Consider the following 17,134-nt stretch of genomic DNA (forward strand, 5'->3'; position numbering starts at 1 on the left):
TGTCACGTCTGTCAGTTATGTAACATAAGAGGATTAAATGGCCAAATAATGTTGTTGTTGTTTCTATTTTGACCTATTTTGGCCTAAGTCGCAAGACCAATGTGACAGCCCACAAAAATGTCTTAAGCCACACTCTTGAGACAACAAGCTTGTGAAGCTTGTAGATTGGCTGTTTCTTTTTGCTAGTTATGTGTGACACAGACATACAATGAAATATAGTAAGTAAATAAAACATACAGTACATAAATAAAAAAAGATAGATAAAAGGAGATACAAGGTTTCTGCCCGACAGTGACAATATCAGACATGGTGGACAGCTGAACACTGTGGACAATGCACTAAACCCTCACTCTCTTAAACCCTCACAAGGTTGTTTTGGCCAAGTGGCACACACGCACACGTTCTCACGGGAGTTGTCCCGCCCGCACACGTCTAGACAGACTCACAGCAGGTGCAGGGACTGAAAATATGTCCGCCCTGTATACCCTGTACTGGGCCTCGCATGCTGTTGCGGCCAGGCATGGTGGTGGGAACAAATGGAGGAGAGACACCAAGCCTCATGGGTAGAAAGCTTTGACACAGCACATTGTATATTCGACTGCACTCGGAAGAGGTGTCCATCCGTCCGACCAGCTGTGTGAGCTTTAGATCAGCTATTTTCAATTAGGCTATTCGATTAGTCGATTCATCGAAATAGTAACAATAGTTATTAATAGTATCAAAATAATCGATAACTGCAGCCTTAGTTTGAACGTAGCTTTAAAGTGGCGGTCATACTGAGTCCAGAAGACAAAAAGCAAACAACTGCAAGGAATTGTGCGTTAAATCTTCCCCCCGTTAGCTTTTTTGAGAATGCACTTTTTTCAAGAAATCAATTTGCCCTACATTCCAATATATAATGGTCACTTTTATTGCACCTGCATAGCCCTTAGCAAATAATCTGTCCTATAGCTTTTCCTGATGCGCACAGAAAATCAGCCTTCCTTTTGACTGTAAATATTTGCCCGCCCTTCCCATCGTTCAACACATTCTCACACACGTGAACGGGTGACGACGAGTTGGGCCATATTCGCCCGTCCATCAGTGTTTGACGTGAGGGGACTCCCTACGACGCCACGGGTTGACGAGGACCCGTTCACTCACGATACTGTGCCTATCTGTGCGCAACTCGAACAGCAATGACTGCTGAGTGGTCTGAAACGGACTCAAGCCTTTGGGACCGTGCTTTATGAGTTGGGGTCAAGAACAGCACTTCCGCATAACAGTGTGGGTGGAATCTGGCTGGACCATTGTAAAAATGGCGTGACGGAGGAGGTAGGGGGGCTCCCGTCACCTCAGATATTGACGGATGGTCCGATGTTGCCGCAAGCCGTCACTAAGGGTACTACCTGAGAGTGAGAAAGTGTAGTAGTCTCGCTGGAAGTAGTGTTTGACGGGATCTCACAGCAGCTTTCCAGTGTTCTAGGACTGACATTGTGTGGTACCAGCCAGGGAGGAGAGTTAGTCTGTAATGTGACAGAAGCGGGTTAATACCATGGGAGCTGTACTGAGATGGCCCAGCCTCATGAGGCTTTTAAGGGATTGCAGGCGGTATTAGAAGCAGAATAATTATTTTTGATAAGTTTTTCCTTGTACATGCCTCTTGTGTGACATCATGTTGCTTATTTTTTCCCCAAACATCCCCCCTCCCCCTATCACACACGCATGCACGCACACACGCACACATGCCACCCCAACTTCACTTCTCTCCCTGAAGCAGACTCTGCCGCCTGCAATATGGTATGAAAACATATATTTTTTAATCGTGCGTGGGTGGAGTTCCTGAAAGCACTACGGTCCCTTATGAACTTGAACGTTCTTCAAATAAGTCCCCTTTGAGAATTGAAGTGGAGATCTGTGGAGGGTAAGGAAAAAAAACCTTTGTGAGGGAAGTAGCTCTGGTCCATATCAGCATATGCGAGGGACTATGCATTTACTCATTGATCAGGTGTTTGATGACTACCGATGTCTATACTGTAAAAATAAAAGCAAATGTGGTTTTGTGGTGTTAATAGTATTTTCTCCACAGTGGGAAGCCTCTCAAAACCCTACCTAAGTGTGTAAGGCTAGGCCCACACCAAAAAGACGGCCTATAGGTCCGACTTTTTGCAATGGTTTTCAGTGTGAATGGAGCGTTTTGTTGGCATTGCAGAAAAGGTCTATTTGAAGCAGATAAATGCTCGAGACCGTTGCTGCTTTCCCCCTCTTTCCAATCAGATGAGTCGAAGGTGGACGTCATGACAGAAAGCCTTGTTGTTTTTTTAAGGCTGTGCTGGCTGCACACAACAGGTGGCTGCGCACAACCTGTGTCCATCAGCCTGCAAACAGCGTGCAGGTGTGACCGTTGCCTAAAATCCACTTCACGTAAAATAACTTTGGTTCATTTAACAGCATCACCTAGTGATCTTGTCAATGGCATTTTTCTTTTTTCAATGGCATTTTTCTATTGACCGCATTCGTAGGTGGCATTGTTGAGTGAATCAAAGTTGAGTAACAAAATTATATTCTAAATTTTTACTACAATTTAGACATTGGTAGACATCGACAACCTGGGCAATCATTGGGCAATGAGGAAATGCATAGTCGCTTGCATACCATTAGCGAGAACTCGCTAACGCTAAGGACCAGAGCTATAGGATAAAAGTAGGAAAATTGCACATTTAGCACTGTGATGGTGAGTAAGAAACAATTATGACATTATTATGTCACTGGTTCATACATGAAATATAGCATTGAGTTGTTGAAAGAAAATATATAAAAAAAAATACACACATATATACCGTATATAAAGAATAATGAACCGGGGACATGAAAATCATTGTTCAAATAAACAATATTGAATCATTTTGCATCCTTTGTTACAAGCCGTGCTAGACTGTAGGCTATATAACAAGAGGGTGGACACCGTTAATTAATGCTGTATACTTGCGCCATATAGAGTCCTGAAAGTAACTGATCTACAGATCGTCAATCAGCTATTTTGGGGGGCTTGACAGATGGCGTTCAACTCCAGTATAATTCACCCTTAAGATGTAGTGACGCTTCTACTTTATTTGCATACAGGGTCACGAATGTCCCCTTAACTCTATCAAAGAGAGAATTCATATATAATATACAAACACATATATTTTTTGGCCTTGTCAGTTTCCTAATTGTGTAGACATGAAGTATATCTAGGTTGGAAGAAAAAAGGAAAAAAAAAGGCATTTGGGATCCAACGCGCATCCTCGCTCTGCTGAACACTGAAGCTCTGTGTTTTCAAGTTTTTAAAGTAAAAAAAAAGAAAGAAAAAAAAAAGCTTCACTTGCATTATTATCTCTTTTTTGTATGATGCACTGAAAAAGACATCCTTTTCACAAGTGGTATATGGAAAACAGAAGTGTTTGCTGGTCACTTCATAAAGTGACAAAAAAAGGAAAAGAAAAGAAAACAACAATATAGTATAGTAGAAATAGCTGTTGCATTATTTGTTACAACCTGTATGTAATGTTATTATGGAAGATGTAATGTCCTTCTGTAAATGTTGTTTTATTGTTGTTTTACCTGAAATAAAAGTTTATAAACGCTTCAGCTGGCGTGTGTTCTTTTTATTAAGCATGTTCAAGTTAAACTCATGTTTCTGTTCTCTCTCCCTTTCTTGCATTTCTGTGGGTGTATTAAAAACAAAAGAAGATTCTACTAGACTATTTGTTTCCAGCTCAACACTAATGCATAACCACTTAAACCTTGGACAAAGCACTCAACCCAGTCAAATAGACGTGCATGGCCATACAGCATATTACTCAAGTGAAAGTTGCTCTGTCAAATTTGTATTCGTGCTTGTAAAGTACTGAAGTATTCAAAAGCACATGCTTTTAAAAGTACTTCAGTATGCAAATGTCAAAATTACAACAATTGCATTTTCTCTTTATTGTATTGGGATGCAGGCATTTGGTTATTGCTTAATTGTACTTTTGTAAGTCTGGATTCCAGGGGGTCTCCTCCTAGAAATAGAATGGAGACAAAAGTACAATATTTGTCTTTGAAATGTGGAGTGAAAGCCATAAATATCCCCAAAATTAAAATACTCAAATAAAGTAAATCTGGTCAAAGAACTTTACTTAAGGTGAATGTACTGTGTTACTGTATCCACCACTGCTCGTAATCCTGTGGGAGTGTTAGAGAATATTATTTTACTTGACTCTTTCTTTCCGGATCAGCACTAATGACATTATAATAACCATGCAGTACAGTATTTATTGTGAGGGGTGTATGACATGTCACATTGTGTAAGTAACCCTACAGTCCTCGCTGACTATATGGCCTCATAAATTCCTCCGGTGTGTTTGTTTCCACACTAAAGCCCCATTTATACTTCATCGCACAACGGAGCATAAATTAGACATTATCCCTGCAATGGAGTGGAAGAAAGTTGATAGTGTTTTATTTTTTATTTATCTATCTATACGACAACCGTATGGAATGAATACTTAGGCCTACTTGAAACCCCATTTGTCTTCTTGACAACTTCATCAACCTAATGCCCACTGGGCAACGTAGATAAAAGTGAATAAGCAAGACATTCTGGTAACACAAGTGGTTTTCTAGGCTTTATCCCTCTCTCCTGGGTGCAGCGCGAGGAACCAAATCTTCCAGCATTCCTCTGTCAGTATACATTACACAGTTTCTGCCTTTCTCCATCCTCCAACAGACATACTTCAGTGCCAGTTGGAAAGCGAGGCTGAATTAGGGATCGTCTGTTTTTTACCTACTGTACTTGTCGGTTTATATACTCACTGCCACTGGGTGTTGCCATATTAATAAAATACTCTCCAAAAAAGTCTCATTAGAGTTATTAGGCCTACATTAGCTCAAATGATGGACAACCCTTTGCTTCTGTATTACTTGAAAAGATAATCTTGATAATACTATCCACAACAGAGCACAATGCAATTTCACTCCATTTTTACAGTAGCCAATTATTTTGACACCCTTTTGCCTGTAATGCCAAATAATACCTCACATGTCTTACCCACTGTTGTTGTGTACCCGCTAGTCCGTGGCTCACCTTACAGTGAGGAGGCCCCACCAGGAGGACTTTTAACCTTTGTCCTGTACTCCTCCCGTTCAACATTCCCTGTTGACAGGTGCATGCAGCTACCTCGTCCCATGCCAGATTCACCGTGGTGTGTGATCAGTAGGTACTTAAACCCTGCGCCACCTCGAGCTAGAACAACTGTCGGGTGCAAAACCTCATATGTCCAAAACTTACTTGCTTTTCAGGATTCATATTAAAAAATGACAAAAGTAGCAGATCAACAATTGTGTGACGCTGTAGTATGATCCAGCTAGGGGCATTCATTTCCGAAAAAACACAACGAGCAAGAATATATATAGGCTAGCTATAGGTTTCTGCCCGAGAGCAACAATATATAATAAAATAGCCTAAATGGGTGCCATATAATTGGCCTTGCAGCCATTAGTTATGTGAGTTCACACAGTGCTCTGCATGTACAGATAAAAGACATGGAAAGGTGACAGACCCCAGTAGTCAGATTGTGTCCTGGTGAGCTCCCAGTTGTGTGTCTTCCTGTGTGTGTGTGTGTGTGTGTGTGTGTGTGTGTGTGTGTGTGTGTGTGTGTGTGTGTGTGTGTGTGTGTGTGTGTGTGTGTGTGTGTGTGTGTGTGTGTGTGTGTGTGTGTGTGTGTGTGTGTGTCTTCGTGTGTGTGTGTGTGTGTGTGTGTGTGTGTGTGTGTGTGTGTGTGTGTGTGTGTGTGTGTGTGTGTGTGTGTGTGTGTGTGTGTGTGTGTGTGTGTGTGTGTGAGAGAGAGAGAGAGAGAGAGAGAGAGAGAGAGAGAGAGAGAGAGAGATCCCACCTCCCTGGGGACTCACAGAGACACATAACTTTCATCCCTGACTGTCCCCAGTGGCTCACATGGGCCATAATGCTGTATTGTTGAAAGATATATAGAAGCCATTTACTACCACTGATTATTTCCTCTAAACAATGACATATATATTTTATATACTGTGTGTGTGTGTGCGTGCCATGTGTATATTTATATTAATTACATGAATTATTATTGTTGTTATAATTATTTTTAAAGCAAAAAAGTGTGTGCTTGTGGTTTAACTTAATTATAATGGGAACGGTTTGGGATTTATTTTTTAATCTTGTGGCACAGCAAAGATCAAATGTAATGTGTTCTATCATTTTTAGAGTAGCCTACACAAAAGGTGTAAAAGGTGTAAAAGTTAAATTATTCATTAAAACAAAAACAATGCTACATAACATATTCCACGTACACGTTAAACGGTAAAAGATGCGGACCTTCCCTAAAAAAAATCTCAACCATCTGTTTTTTAGTCCCACCCTTTTTTCCATATGAAGGAGAGAGGCTGATTTACCCTTCGTCGGTGTGACGGTGCCGCGCGGGCGAACATAACCCCAGATCTACAAACCATGCTTGCACGCGTCGGCAACGCGTTGTAGGGCTTGCAGATCGGCTAGTGCTCGCCCCGGCGCGGCACCGCCCGTACGACGAAGCACAACCAGGCCAGTATATTGGCTTCCCAGAGACAGCAGGGCGCCTGGAAACAGGTTTGAACAGCAGCAGAGCAGCGCACAACACCACTGTCTGTCTGTCTGGGGGAGAAAGAGACGAGAAGAGAGCTTCATGAGGACTCAGGAGCGAGTCTGCTCTGTACACTGTTTACCTATGCGTTCTACGTATGCTGTGGATTATTTACGACCTGTACGCGACCCAGAAGTTCGGGATTACAATCGGCGGATCTTTCATTTCCACGCGTAGAAGGTAAAACTATAAGCAAGATTACTGAGGATTTCCCCCCGTGTGGAAGTATATCGCTACGTTTGTGAGACATCCAACAAAGAGCGAGAGCGAGAGAGTGATCTATTCGGGGAAGTATACACCTAACACCTCGCAGAGAGAGCGAGAGTTCTTTTGGGGGAAGAAAATCGCAAAGTGTGGTGTTTGGTTGGTTGGACCGGCTGGCCATGGCCGTGGCTTGTCTCTTTACTATGGATTACAACAATAAACTCCCTCGCGTGTTTGTGCTGTTCTGCGTGTGTCTGACCGCGGCCGTGAGCGGCCAGTACAGCAGCGACCGGGGCATGTCGGTGCCGGACCACGGCTTCTGCCAGCCCATCTCCATCCCGCTGTGCACGGACATCGCCTACAACGAGACCATCATGCCCAACCTGCTGGGCCACACCAACCAGGAGGACGCCGGCCTGGAGGTGCACCAGTTCTACCCGCTCGTCAAAGTGCAGTGCTCGCCGGACCTGAAGTTTTTCCTGTGCTCCATGTACGCGCCCGTGTGCACGGTGATCGAGAAGGCGCTGCCGCCGTGCCGCTCGCTGTGCGAGCGAGCCCGTCAGGGCTGCGAGGCGCTCATGAACAAGTTCGGCTTCCAGTGGCCGGACAGCCTGGCGTGCGATTCGTTCCCGGTGCACGGCGGCGAGCACCTGTGCGTCGGGCAGAACATGTCGGACAAGAGCGCCCCGACCCACCCGACGCCCGACGTCACCGAGGCGCCGCAGTGCATGTCGCCGCACTGCCGAAAGGGACAGTTCAAGTGTCCGACCTCGCTCAAAGTGCCGCCCTATCTGAACTACCGCTTCCTCGGCCAGGAGGACTGCGGCGCGCCCTGCGAGCCCAAGAAAACCCACGGAATGATGTACTTCAGCGAGGAGGAGTTGAAATTCGCCAGGATATGGATAGGCATATGGTCCGTGTTGTGCTGTGCCTCCACCTTGTTCACGGTGCTCACGTATCTGGTGGACATGAAGCGCTTCAGCTACCCAGAGCGGCCCATCATCTTCCTCTCTGGCTGCTACACCATGGTGTCCGTGGCGTACATCGCCGGGTTCCTGCTGGAGGACAAGGTGGTGTGCAACGACCGCTTCGACAACGACATCCGGACGGTGGTGCAAGGCACCAAGAAGGAGGGCTGCACCATCCTCTTCATGATGCTGTACTTCTTCAGCATGGCCAGCTCCATCTGGTGGGTGATCCTGGCGCTCACCTGGTTCCTGGCGGCGGGCATGAAGTGGGGCCACGAGGCCATCGAGGCCAACTCGCAGTACTTCCACCTGGCGGCGTGGGCGGTGCCCGCCATCAAGACCATCACCATCCTGGCGGTGGGCCAGGTGGACGGCGACGTGCTGAGCGGCGTGTGCTTCGTGGGCGTCAACAGCGTGGACGCGCTGCGCGGCTTCGTGCTGGCGCCGCTCTTCGTCTACCTCTTCATCGGCACGTCCTTCCTGCTGGCGGGCTTCGTGTCGCTCTTCCGCATCCGCACCATCATGAAGCACGACGGCACCAAGACGGAGAAGCTGGAGAAGCTGATGGTGCGCATCGGCATCTTCAGCGTGCTGTACACAGTGCCGGCCACCATCGTCATCGCCTGCTACTTCTACGAGCAGGCGTTCCGCGAGCAGTGGGAGCGCACGTGGGTCAGCCAGACGTGCAAGACGTATGCCGTGCCCTGTCCCGTGCAGAACCACCCCAACATGAGCCCGGACTTCACCGTCTTCATGATAAAGTACCTCATGACGCTGATCGTGGGCATCACGTCCGGGTTCTGGATCTGGTCGGGCAAGACCCTTAACTCCTGGAGGAGGTTTTACACGAGACTGGCCAACAGTAAACAGGGCGAGACCACGGTGTGATCTCACGCAAAAAAAAAAAAACAGCAACAACAAAAACTGCAACCATGGCCCACACACAGAGAGCACGTGTGTGCGTGCGCGCGGGCACACACACACACACACACACACACACACACACACACACACACACACACACAGAGTAGGCTACATACAAACAAACGCAACAGACTTAGTTCATTGACAGACTGAATGATAATCCTTTTTTATTGTTTGTTTTTTTTCCCCCTCGGGACTTACCAGAGACACTTGGTTGGTAATATGACATTTTTAAATGTACATAAACATTTTTTTGTGAGATTTTTTTGTAAGTATATATTTGTATTTAAAGAACAAAAAAAGTTTGTTTAAAAAAAACTACAACAAACCCTTTTTTCTTTTTCTCCATACTTTGGGACATAACGGAATTGCAACCATCGCCACGACAGCGAACCAGCCGAGCATTTTAAGTAACGGATGTGGAGGTCTTGTGACCTCACTTAGCTTCTGGACACCACTGCGAGAAGATTGTTCATGGCTTTGATCAGTGGACTGCCAGCCTGTGTGTGTGTGTGTGTGTGTGTGTGTGTGTGTGTGTGTGTGTGTGTGTGTGTTGAACATTGGGCCTATTCTAAGGCAAAAAAAAGTCCCATGAAAGGCAAGTGCTTCCTCATGCTCTGTTATTATGGCCTGTACAGTACGTCTAGTCCACGACTACTGTACAGCAGCACAGCATCTACATGCCTGTAAGGTTGGACTGGTTAAAGAAGGGGACCACTTTTTGTGGAGGAGGTATACAGTTAAGCCTCATTTATGCTCAGTTGTTTGCCGGTGTCGTGCTCCAGATATGCTCCAGATACACAAGCAGATATGCTTGTGTATCTGCACGCGGCACCGGCACACAACAAAGTATAAATCGTCCTCAAGAATCCTCTTGTGTTAATTTGACTCTGAGAGCGTACGCATGGAACCATTCAAACTCAAATTGAGGGCAAAATCCTTTTGCTCTGGTTGGTGTGAGGAGATTAATACTATAGTTCTGAAATATGCTGTCTTCTGTGTCTTTCTAAGAAATGTTAATGTCGCGAAATTATGACGTCAAACGCCTTGTTTCACGTCATTGTCGAGTCTATTACTGTAATTTAATTGCAGAAATACACCATTTGTTGCCACACAATATGTTATTAATTTCACACCAGAGCAGCAGGATTTAGGTTGAAAATCATCTGTGACATTTTCCTTTTTAACTAAGGCTGATTTGACTGTGTGGATGTTTGTGCATTGATGATGGGGAGGGGTTAACATTAACCGTGCCAACAATTAAGAGTCTTTGAGCCGCAAGAGTTCACATTGATCAGGTTGTATCTTGGTTAGTTCAAATCCACCCACTCTGACATTTTTCACAATGCCCTCCCAAAAAAAAAACACGGTTTAAAAAAAGAAACAATCTTGAGTGCCTGCTAATTCAGTCGGTGGCCAAATGTTTTGTTGATCTTCTCATGTGGAAGGAAAAACAAAGCTGAGAATTGGGGGGCAAACAGGAATCAGCTGCACAGGCTCACTAGCACAGACAGCTGAAATACCAAGCATGCACCCTAATGGACTGCAGCCAGCCTCCTTCACACACTAACTGCAACCCTATACTTAGCTAAAGAACATAAAAACATAAATAAGCCCAGTCACACTATATTATAGGCCTATACGGGACTTATATCTAAATCTGTTACCCAACTGGCTACAGTGTTAGACACTTGTCAGATTTCCTACAGAAAGAAGGAAAAACTGATGGAAAGTTTTAGCTTTGTTTGGGGGTTTTTTTGTTTCTCCGTCTGACTGACATTTTACCATCTCTCGTTGGGTGAGTCAGATTTTCCAAACCTGTAGAGTGAACTATGTAGGGCATGGCTGTGAAAGGGATACACTTTGTAGACGGAGCAATTTGTCATCGTTTGAAACGGTGATGATCACTGCTGTGCTAATTGAATTACGGCATAATTGCATTGTCCTGATGGCTGGCTGTGAGCAATTCTCTCTCTCTCTCTCTCTCTCTCTCTCTCTCTCTCTCTCTCTCTCTGTCTGTCTGTCTGTCTGTCTGTCTGTCTGTCTGTTTTCTCTCTCCATCCCAAACAATGCTGAGCCTCATCAGATATGCCTGATGGTGCTGGGGACAGAACAGGCCTGACCTGTACCCAGATACTAGCTTGTGTCTATTCTATTGTGCACTAATGCAAGAAAACGCCTTGTTATTGAATTTCCTACAGATTCCCCTTCAGGGCTGGATTGAGGACCCCCCCCCCCCACACACACACACACACACACACACACACACACGCATATTTACTTGAGTACTGAATTGATTTGGAGAATATCTACATTTTAATACAGAACTGCATTTAATATTAAACAGAAAAGCTATATACTTTTGGAATTTGTACTTTTTGAATACTTCTGTACTTTAACTTGAGTACAAATTTGACTGAGCAACTTTGACTTGTTGTAGTGGAGTAATATTTGACCAGGAGTATTTATACTTTGTTCCAGCACTGCTCTGTGCTCTCACACATGCTACTTTTGTTTGTTCTTGCCCAGTTTTCCGCATGGTGCTTTTTCACGTTGATCTACTCCACAAAAAATGTTTCGATGGCTCTGTTGCAATACCGTCATGGCTTTTCAAATCTGTTCCTTTGCATTTGTTATATATATGAAAAAAGAACCTTTATATTTATAGAAAAAAAGCAGTCTTATATATCCCACACTGATTACTTTATGAGAATAAAAATCCCACCATTGCACAAACTGTCCATGTGGCTTTCTGAAGAAAAGGAAAAAAAGTCTTGTGTTTTGTGGCAAAATGAATTGTGTTGACAGCTGATCCCGGGCCTCTTTTTAATGTGTGTGCTGTTTTTAATAATCCAGCACAGGGCAGGAAACTGGAACCAATAGACAAAGAGAAGTGGCTTTTGTCACGTTTTTTTCTTTTTACCTTTTTTATACACGGCCTGTTTTGAAAAATACAAACTTTGCAGTTTTCTCGCTCCATATTTTGTTGGCTAATCAAATGCAGCACTTTAGCTAAATGTGTGGTCGGTGGGAGTCTTTCTTGCATTGTTGGAATACATTCTAAACCAGTGGTGGAAAGTAACTAAGTACATTTACTCAAGTACAGTTCTTAACTACAGTTTTACAGTACATTCAACTTGAGTATTCTTGTCTTTTTTTATGTGCTTTCCTCCATAAATACAAAACATGCATTTACCACTTCCTATTTTATAGTTGTGCGTTGTGAGCTTGTAGATCTATTTTTAAAACAACAAATTTTTAAACAATTGTGTTGGTACTTTAAGTATATTTTGGTGGCATTACTTTTGTACTTTTGGTAAAGTAAACATTTGAATACAATGCTTTTACTAGATATTGCCACATTTTCGAACCTATAATTGGTCCTCCTGTCCTACAGTAACTAATTGTGTCCACTCACTGTGTCTCGGAGGAGGGCTGTTATGTGGACAGTTGCCAAACCTGCCAGCCAGTGACATCATCATTGGTAAATGGCTTATATTTCAGGAAGAGATAAAGGCTCTCTATTTAGAATACCCATTGATGAAGATGTCAATGAGGCGCAGAGTGAGCAAACGGAATTGTTTAATTCTTATGAGTTATAACCTACATTTGAAGACCAATGATATGAAGATGACATTGAAAAGTGTGTCCCAGTAAAAACAATAATTAAAAAATATAAGTAAAGTGTACCTCTTCATCCACCAGTGATGGAATGCTCTCTAAAATCCCCCAGAGAGACTATGCAGGCACTCTTAAAATAGACCGTTGACCTCTCGTCTGACTGCAGTCACACATGGGTCAGCTGCCATTGTCATTGTTCACTTGTCTCCTTATAGTACGGGTCACACCCGCGGCTGTTGGCCCCCTTGCTTTTGTAAATACATTGCAGCTTTTTGGCCCCCTCTGTAGCCTTTTGAACTGTGAAATTGATATGGCCCGTTTATGCATAAGAGTGCTGTGAAACACTGCATGGCTTTGTTTGGGGACTGGGGAGAGCGAAGTTGATATGGTGGGACATGGCCTGTCTCATGGTGTTATGTTCACTCACTATGTATTATTACACAGGTTCAACAGGAACCTGTTTTTGTATTGCACTCCATAAAGCGAGGCTTTCCAAACCTTTCTTGCGGCGACTGCACAAAATAACCATATTTATGAACTGGGGACCCCCCACCCTGACAAGCACTTGGAAATGTAGGCATTACATTTTGTTTGACTCGGTTCCACAGATAAATGTTGTGAAAAGAGCCAAGCTTGTAGATCTTATCTTCACAATATTTCCTCTTTCTTATTTCTTATTTCTTATTTGACAATTTGTCCATTTTTGTGTTAAAACGGTCTTAAAACTGTCATGTTGGTGTCCCTCCTGAGTCCTGACAAATGTCTCTTAAAACTGGTTTGTCCCAGTTTTTACCACAGTTAAAATAGATGTTGTTTTCTGTTGAGAGGTGCAGTCACAAGGTGTGCTAAGTGCTAAAGTAATAGGTCCACATCCTGCATGAAAACACCAGATGGGGGGGACATTTTTTCAAAAGATATGAAAATGGAAGACCTAATGCTTTGTGAGCTTGTAGATCAGGTTTTTTTTTTAAATCTGATTTGAGAGATTTAAGGGTCCTGGTTTGGTCACCCCTAGACCAGTGGTTCTCAATGTAGGGTCTGGGGTCCGCCAGGGCTCCTTGGAGCGGTTCTAGGGGGTCCCCGGCAAAATATTTATGCATTAATATGTTGGCTATTCTAAAACAATGAGGAAAACTCTTGAGTTTAACCTCTCAAATCCCAGCATTCCTGTTCTGGGGGGAACATTCACCAAAAAATAGCAGATCTACAAGCTCACAACGCGTCACTGTATGCTGAAAAAGAACGCACACGGGTCTGTTTTGACTAAGAACAGAGGGTCTAAGACTCTATAAGTGGTTAAACTGAAGTGACGTTAATAAATTCTAAATATTATCAAAGTAATCTGCGGCACGTCCCCCCCCCATGCAAACACTGCATTCCAAACAGACGCATGCCTTCCAAACAGACAGATGGTCTGTCTTCACGGTGTTATATTCACTCAGTATGTTCCAGGTTCAACAGGAAGGTTTGTGTTGTCACCCTACTGCACCCTGGCTGTGACCCAACGACCCTGCTCTGGATGGAATCCCCCCCAGCAGCAAGGGCCAGCAGGGATGATGGTTCGTCTCCATATTGAGCTGTACTGTAACCCCTGTATTGTAAAGGTTAGTCATATTTATTTATTATTTTCTATGCATGCACTTAATTCCCATCAATAGTTCTCAAACCCTTTTGTGTCAAGGACCCCCCCCCCCCCCATCTGGAAAGGTTTTGTGCCTGCAGGGACCATGCATCCCCCCCCCAGAGAAAGATGTAGGCTATCTAAAAATAACATCCAATTTAAGTGTCAAAACATTTCCGACTTTTTTCAAAACATCTTCAAGAATAGTGGCTGCATGTGAGCTTGTAGATCTGCTATATTTGAGTATAGCCAACGTATAACTGGATAACGTGGTTAGAAAGATTGCAATGCTATGTTAACTCCTTTTCTGAGGACCCTCTGGGGGGACACGCAGTATTAGTCTATACGGGTCACCTTTTTAATGATGTCACATGTTTACCCGGCTGTGTTATGAAAACCTGTGGTTCTTTCGCTGTCAAACTGTCACTTAAGAATTTTTATTGCTAGTGGGCGTTTGGAGACCTGCCTTTTGTCAGACGGCCTCCACTCCACTCTGTGTCTCCTCAGGGTGCTCTTCTGCATGTCGTAAAGAAGAATGCTAAGAGCTAACTGGCTAGTAGCTGTCCACCAGTGTTGGAAGAAGTACTCACATGTTCTACTTACTACTCTATTAATACCACAAGGTAGAAATGCTCTGTTAGAAGTAAAACTCTTCAATTCAAAATGTAGGCTACTTGTCACACCGCACATATATTCTACCTAGGGCGGATTCTGCCAATGCATTTAAATGTGAATGGAACGGTTTGAAGCCATTTGTGGATGTCAAAAAGTGCACAAACTTGGTTCTGCCTGTGCGCTTGGATTCTGCTGCTGTGTCCATCCAAACTGGATGAAATAGCTAGCACTATAGCTTGGTGTGCTCCATCTCTTTCAGTTTAATTTTATATCAGCAATGTCGCTACTGCTACCATATGTTTTTTATTAGTTCTCCAACAGACCTCGGGTGGGGGGCGTGCCTTGGGCATTATGTCTTGCCCAAGGCACGTAAAATGGGCAAGACATAATCTCAAGGCACACCCCACATGCTGTGAGTTAGATTAGCTTTTTGGTATTAAACCGCTGATTTATTAGGGGGCCTAATCAGTGCCAAATTCTATTGGACAGTGGCAATATTTTTATGTACTATAAAATCTCACATACTGTAAGCTGTTTGAGCGAGTGTGAGAACCATCTTGCTAACTGCAAGTTCAGTATCCATGAGAGAACTGCAGTGTAATGGAATTTTATTAAATTGTGGATTTGGCTCTGTGGAGAGTTGGTGGTTTCATGTGAGGCAGCACACTAGAAAAAAAGAGAAATGGAAGTGTGCAGAAATATGGTTAGGAGAACTTAATGGGACTTGGGAACTGCCAAAACTATTGGTGCTAAAATATACTTAAAGTACATCAAGTAAGAGTAGCCTATATACTCATTCAGGTCCATTTCACAATTTCTTTCAAAATGTATATAGGCCTATACGTCTTCAAATAGCAGATCTACCATCTCACGACGCAACACATTGTGTGCTTATGATTATGTGTTTTGTAATAATATAAAGTAACTTAGAAGTTAGTTAAAAGTACAATATTTCCCTCTGAGATGTAGGGGAGAAGTATACAGTATATTAAATACACAGTTACTTTCAACCACTGCCTAGAAACGAAGAGTCAGTGAGAAAGCCAGAGGGAGGGAGAGGGAGGGAGGGAGGGAGGGAGTGGAAGTGTGCAGAGATATGGGTGGAAGCTGCCAAAGATAAGCACTAGATAACACCCCCACCCCTCCAGGCGCGGCGCTCCTGTGATTGACATCTCGTTAGGAGCTTGCTCTCGTCTCCCACAGGAGGACGGCTTTATATGCTGCAGCGCCGCGTCCTTGATAGTAACACCGTCACACAATATCACAAAAAAATACCTTAATTATTATTTGTGCGAGGGGAATTGACAACAATTCCTTAGGGAGAACAACACGCTCGCCATGATCCAAATGCTAACATACTTCTCTCGCACATGCAACTCTTCTCTTCCAGATTGACACTATAGCAGAGAAATAAGGGCACAGGCTTGGGGATTTTAGTAGGAGCCTTATCTAAATTGTAATGCAAATGATATGAAAGTACAACGCGTATAATAATCCACTGAGTGTTGTTGGTGCAAGAAAACTAGGAAGAGAAATGCAATGATGTGAGTGCGTGGGCACATGAGTGAGTAATGTGTGTGTGTGTGTGTGTGTGTGTGTGTGTGTGTGTGTGTGTGTATATATATATATATATATATATATATATATCAAAAACACGTCATCAAGTCATTCAAAGGTGTGAGAAAGACAGGTGCAAGACAAGTTCACAGTAGGCCTATCAGGCAGGATGCTCGAATCTAAATTGGGACGCCTGCTGCGATGAGAGCCACAAACATTCTACTGACCTTGAGGGATTTTCAAATGCGAAAAAGCTGAACATTAAAATAGAAATCAGTGCTGGTGAGAGAGAGAGAGAGAGAGAGAGACGCAGCACTGGAGGTCCGTTTTCCCGAGGCAGCAAACAATTCCTAATTATAGCGCAGCCCACTCACTGCCAACTCCCAAGAATGTACCTACAAATCCTGTTCCATATTCAAATGCTTTTTTTTATGTATATATCAACACAGGGAAACATATCCGCAAGTGACTGGATATTTACAGTAATACGAATTTTAATAAAACAAAAAGGTGTTTCTGTCAGGCAAAAACCAAAAAGGTTCCATACTGCACTAAACTAGAAGCTTTTGCTTGAATGAATGGATGCTGTGCTTGGTTTGTGCTTTATCATCAAAGGGTTTGAGTAGCGAGCGGGTGGTCTTATGAAAGTTAAAGTCATTCCAGGAAGCAATGAAAGACAATGTCAGAAACACTCATACTGTTAGACAGGGGCTTCTGGGAAATGTCAAGGTCAGAAAGAGAGAGAGTGTGTGTGTGTGTGTGTGTGTGTGTGTGCGTGCGTGCGTGTGATTGACATGGCACAGACCTAACTAGAACAAGGTAAAGTGTATTATAGGGCAGTCATGTCAGGCTTTATGCAGCCAGCATAGCCTCACGTCAGGCCGTAGCTCTAGTGACGTTATGGGACACATACTGTATGACCCTCAAAGGCCACATTTACCCGTCACTTAATTTGATCATGTCCCGATTAT

At 43.7% G+C, this 17,134-nt stretch overlaps 2 protein-coding genes across 6 annotated transcripts in view; both read left to right on the top strand.

Annotated features, from left to right (window-relative positions):
* cdk14 (cyclin dependent kinase 14) overlaps window positions 1-3,607 on the top strand; it is a 276,173-nt gene extending 272,566 nt beyond the window's left edge. For all 5 annotated transcript variants that reach the window (XM_083761515.1, XM_083761516.1, XM_083761517.1 and 2 more), the window contains one exon: window positions 1-3,607. This exon is cut by the window's left edge and continues 3,215 nt beyond it. The gene's annotated coding sequence lies outside the window, so the exon portion shown is untranslated.
* Window positions 3,608-6,252: 2,645 nt separating this feature from the next.
* fzd1 (frizzled class receptor 1) lies at window positions 6,253-11,388 on the top strand. The gene has a single exon (XM_083760233.1). It carries the CDS (start codon window positions 7,037-7,039, stop codon window positions 8,711-8,713), a length of 1,677 nt encoding a protein of 558 aa, XP_083616359.1. The 5' UTR covers window positions 6,253-7,036; the 3' UTR covers window positions 8,714-11,388.
* The last annotated feature ends 5,746 nt before the right edge of the window (window positions 11,389-17,134 follow it).

The sequence above is a fragment of the Protomyctophum parallelum genome (assembly GCF_964188405.1).
Source record: "Protomyctophum parallelum genome assembly, chromosome: 3".
Lineage (NCBI taxonomy): Eukaryota > Metazoa > Chordata > Actinopteri > Myctophiformes > Myctophidae > Protomyctophum > Protomyctophum parallelum.

Bases quoted from the DNA above. Each gene is read 5' to 3' on its own strand.
- fzd1 (XM_083760233.1), top strand. From the start codon at position 7,037: ATGGCCGTGGCTTGTCTCTTTACTATGGATTACAACAATAAACTCCCT.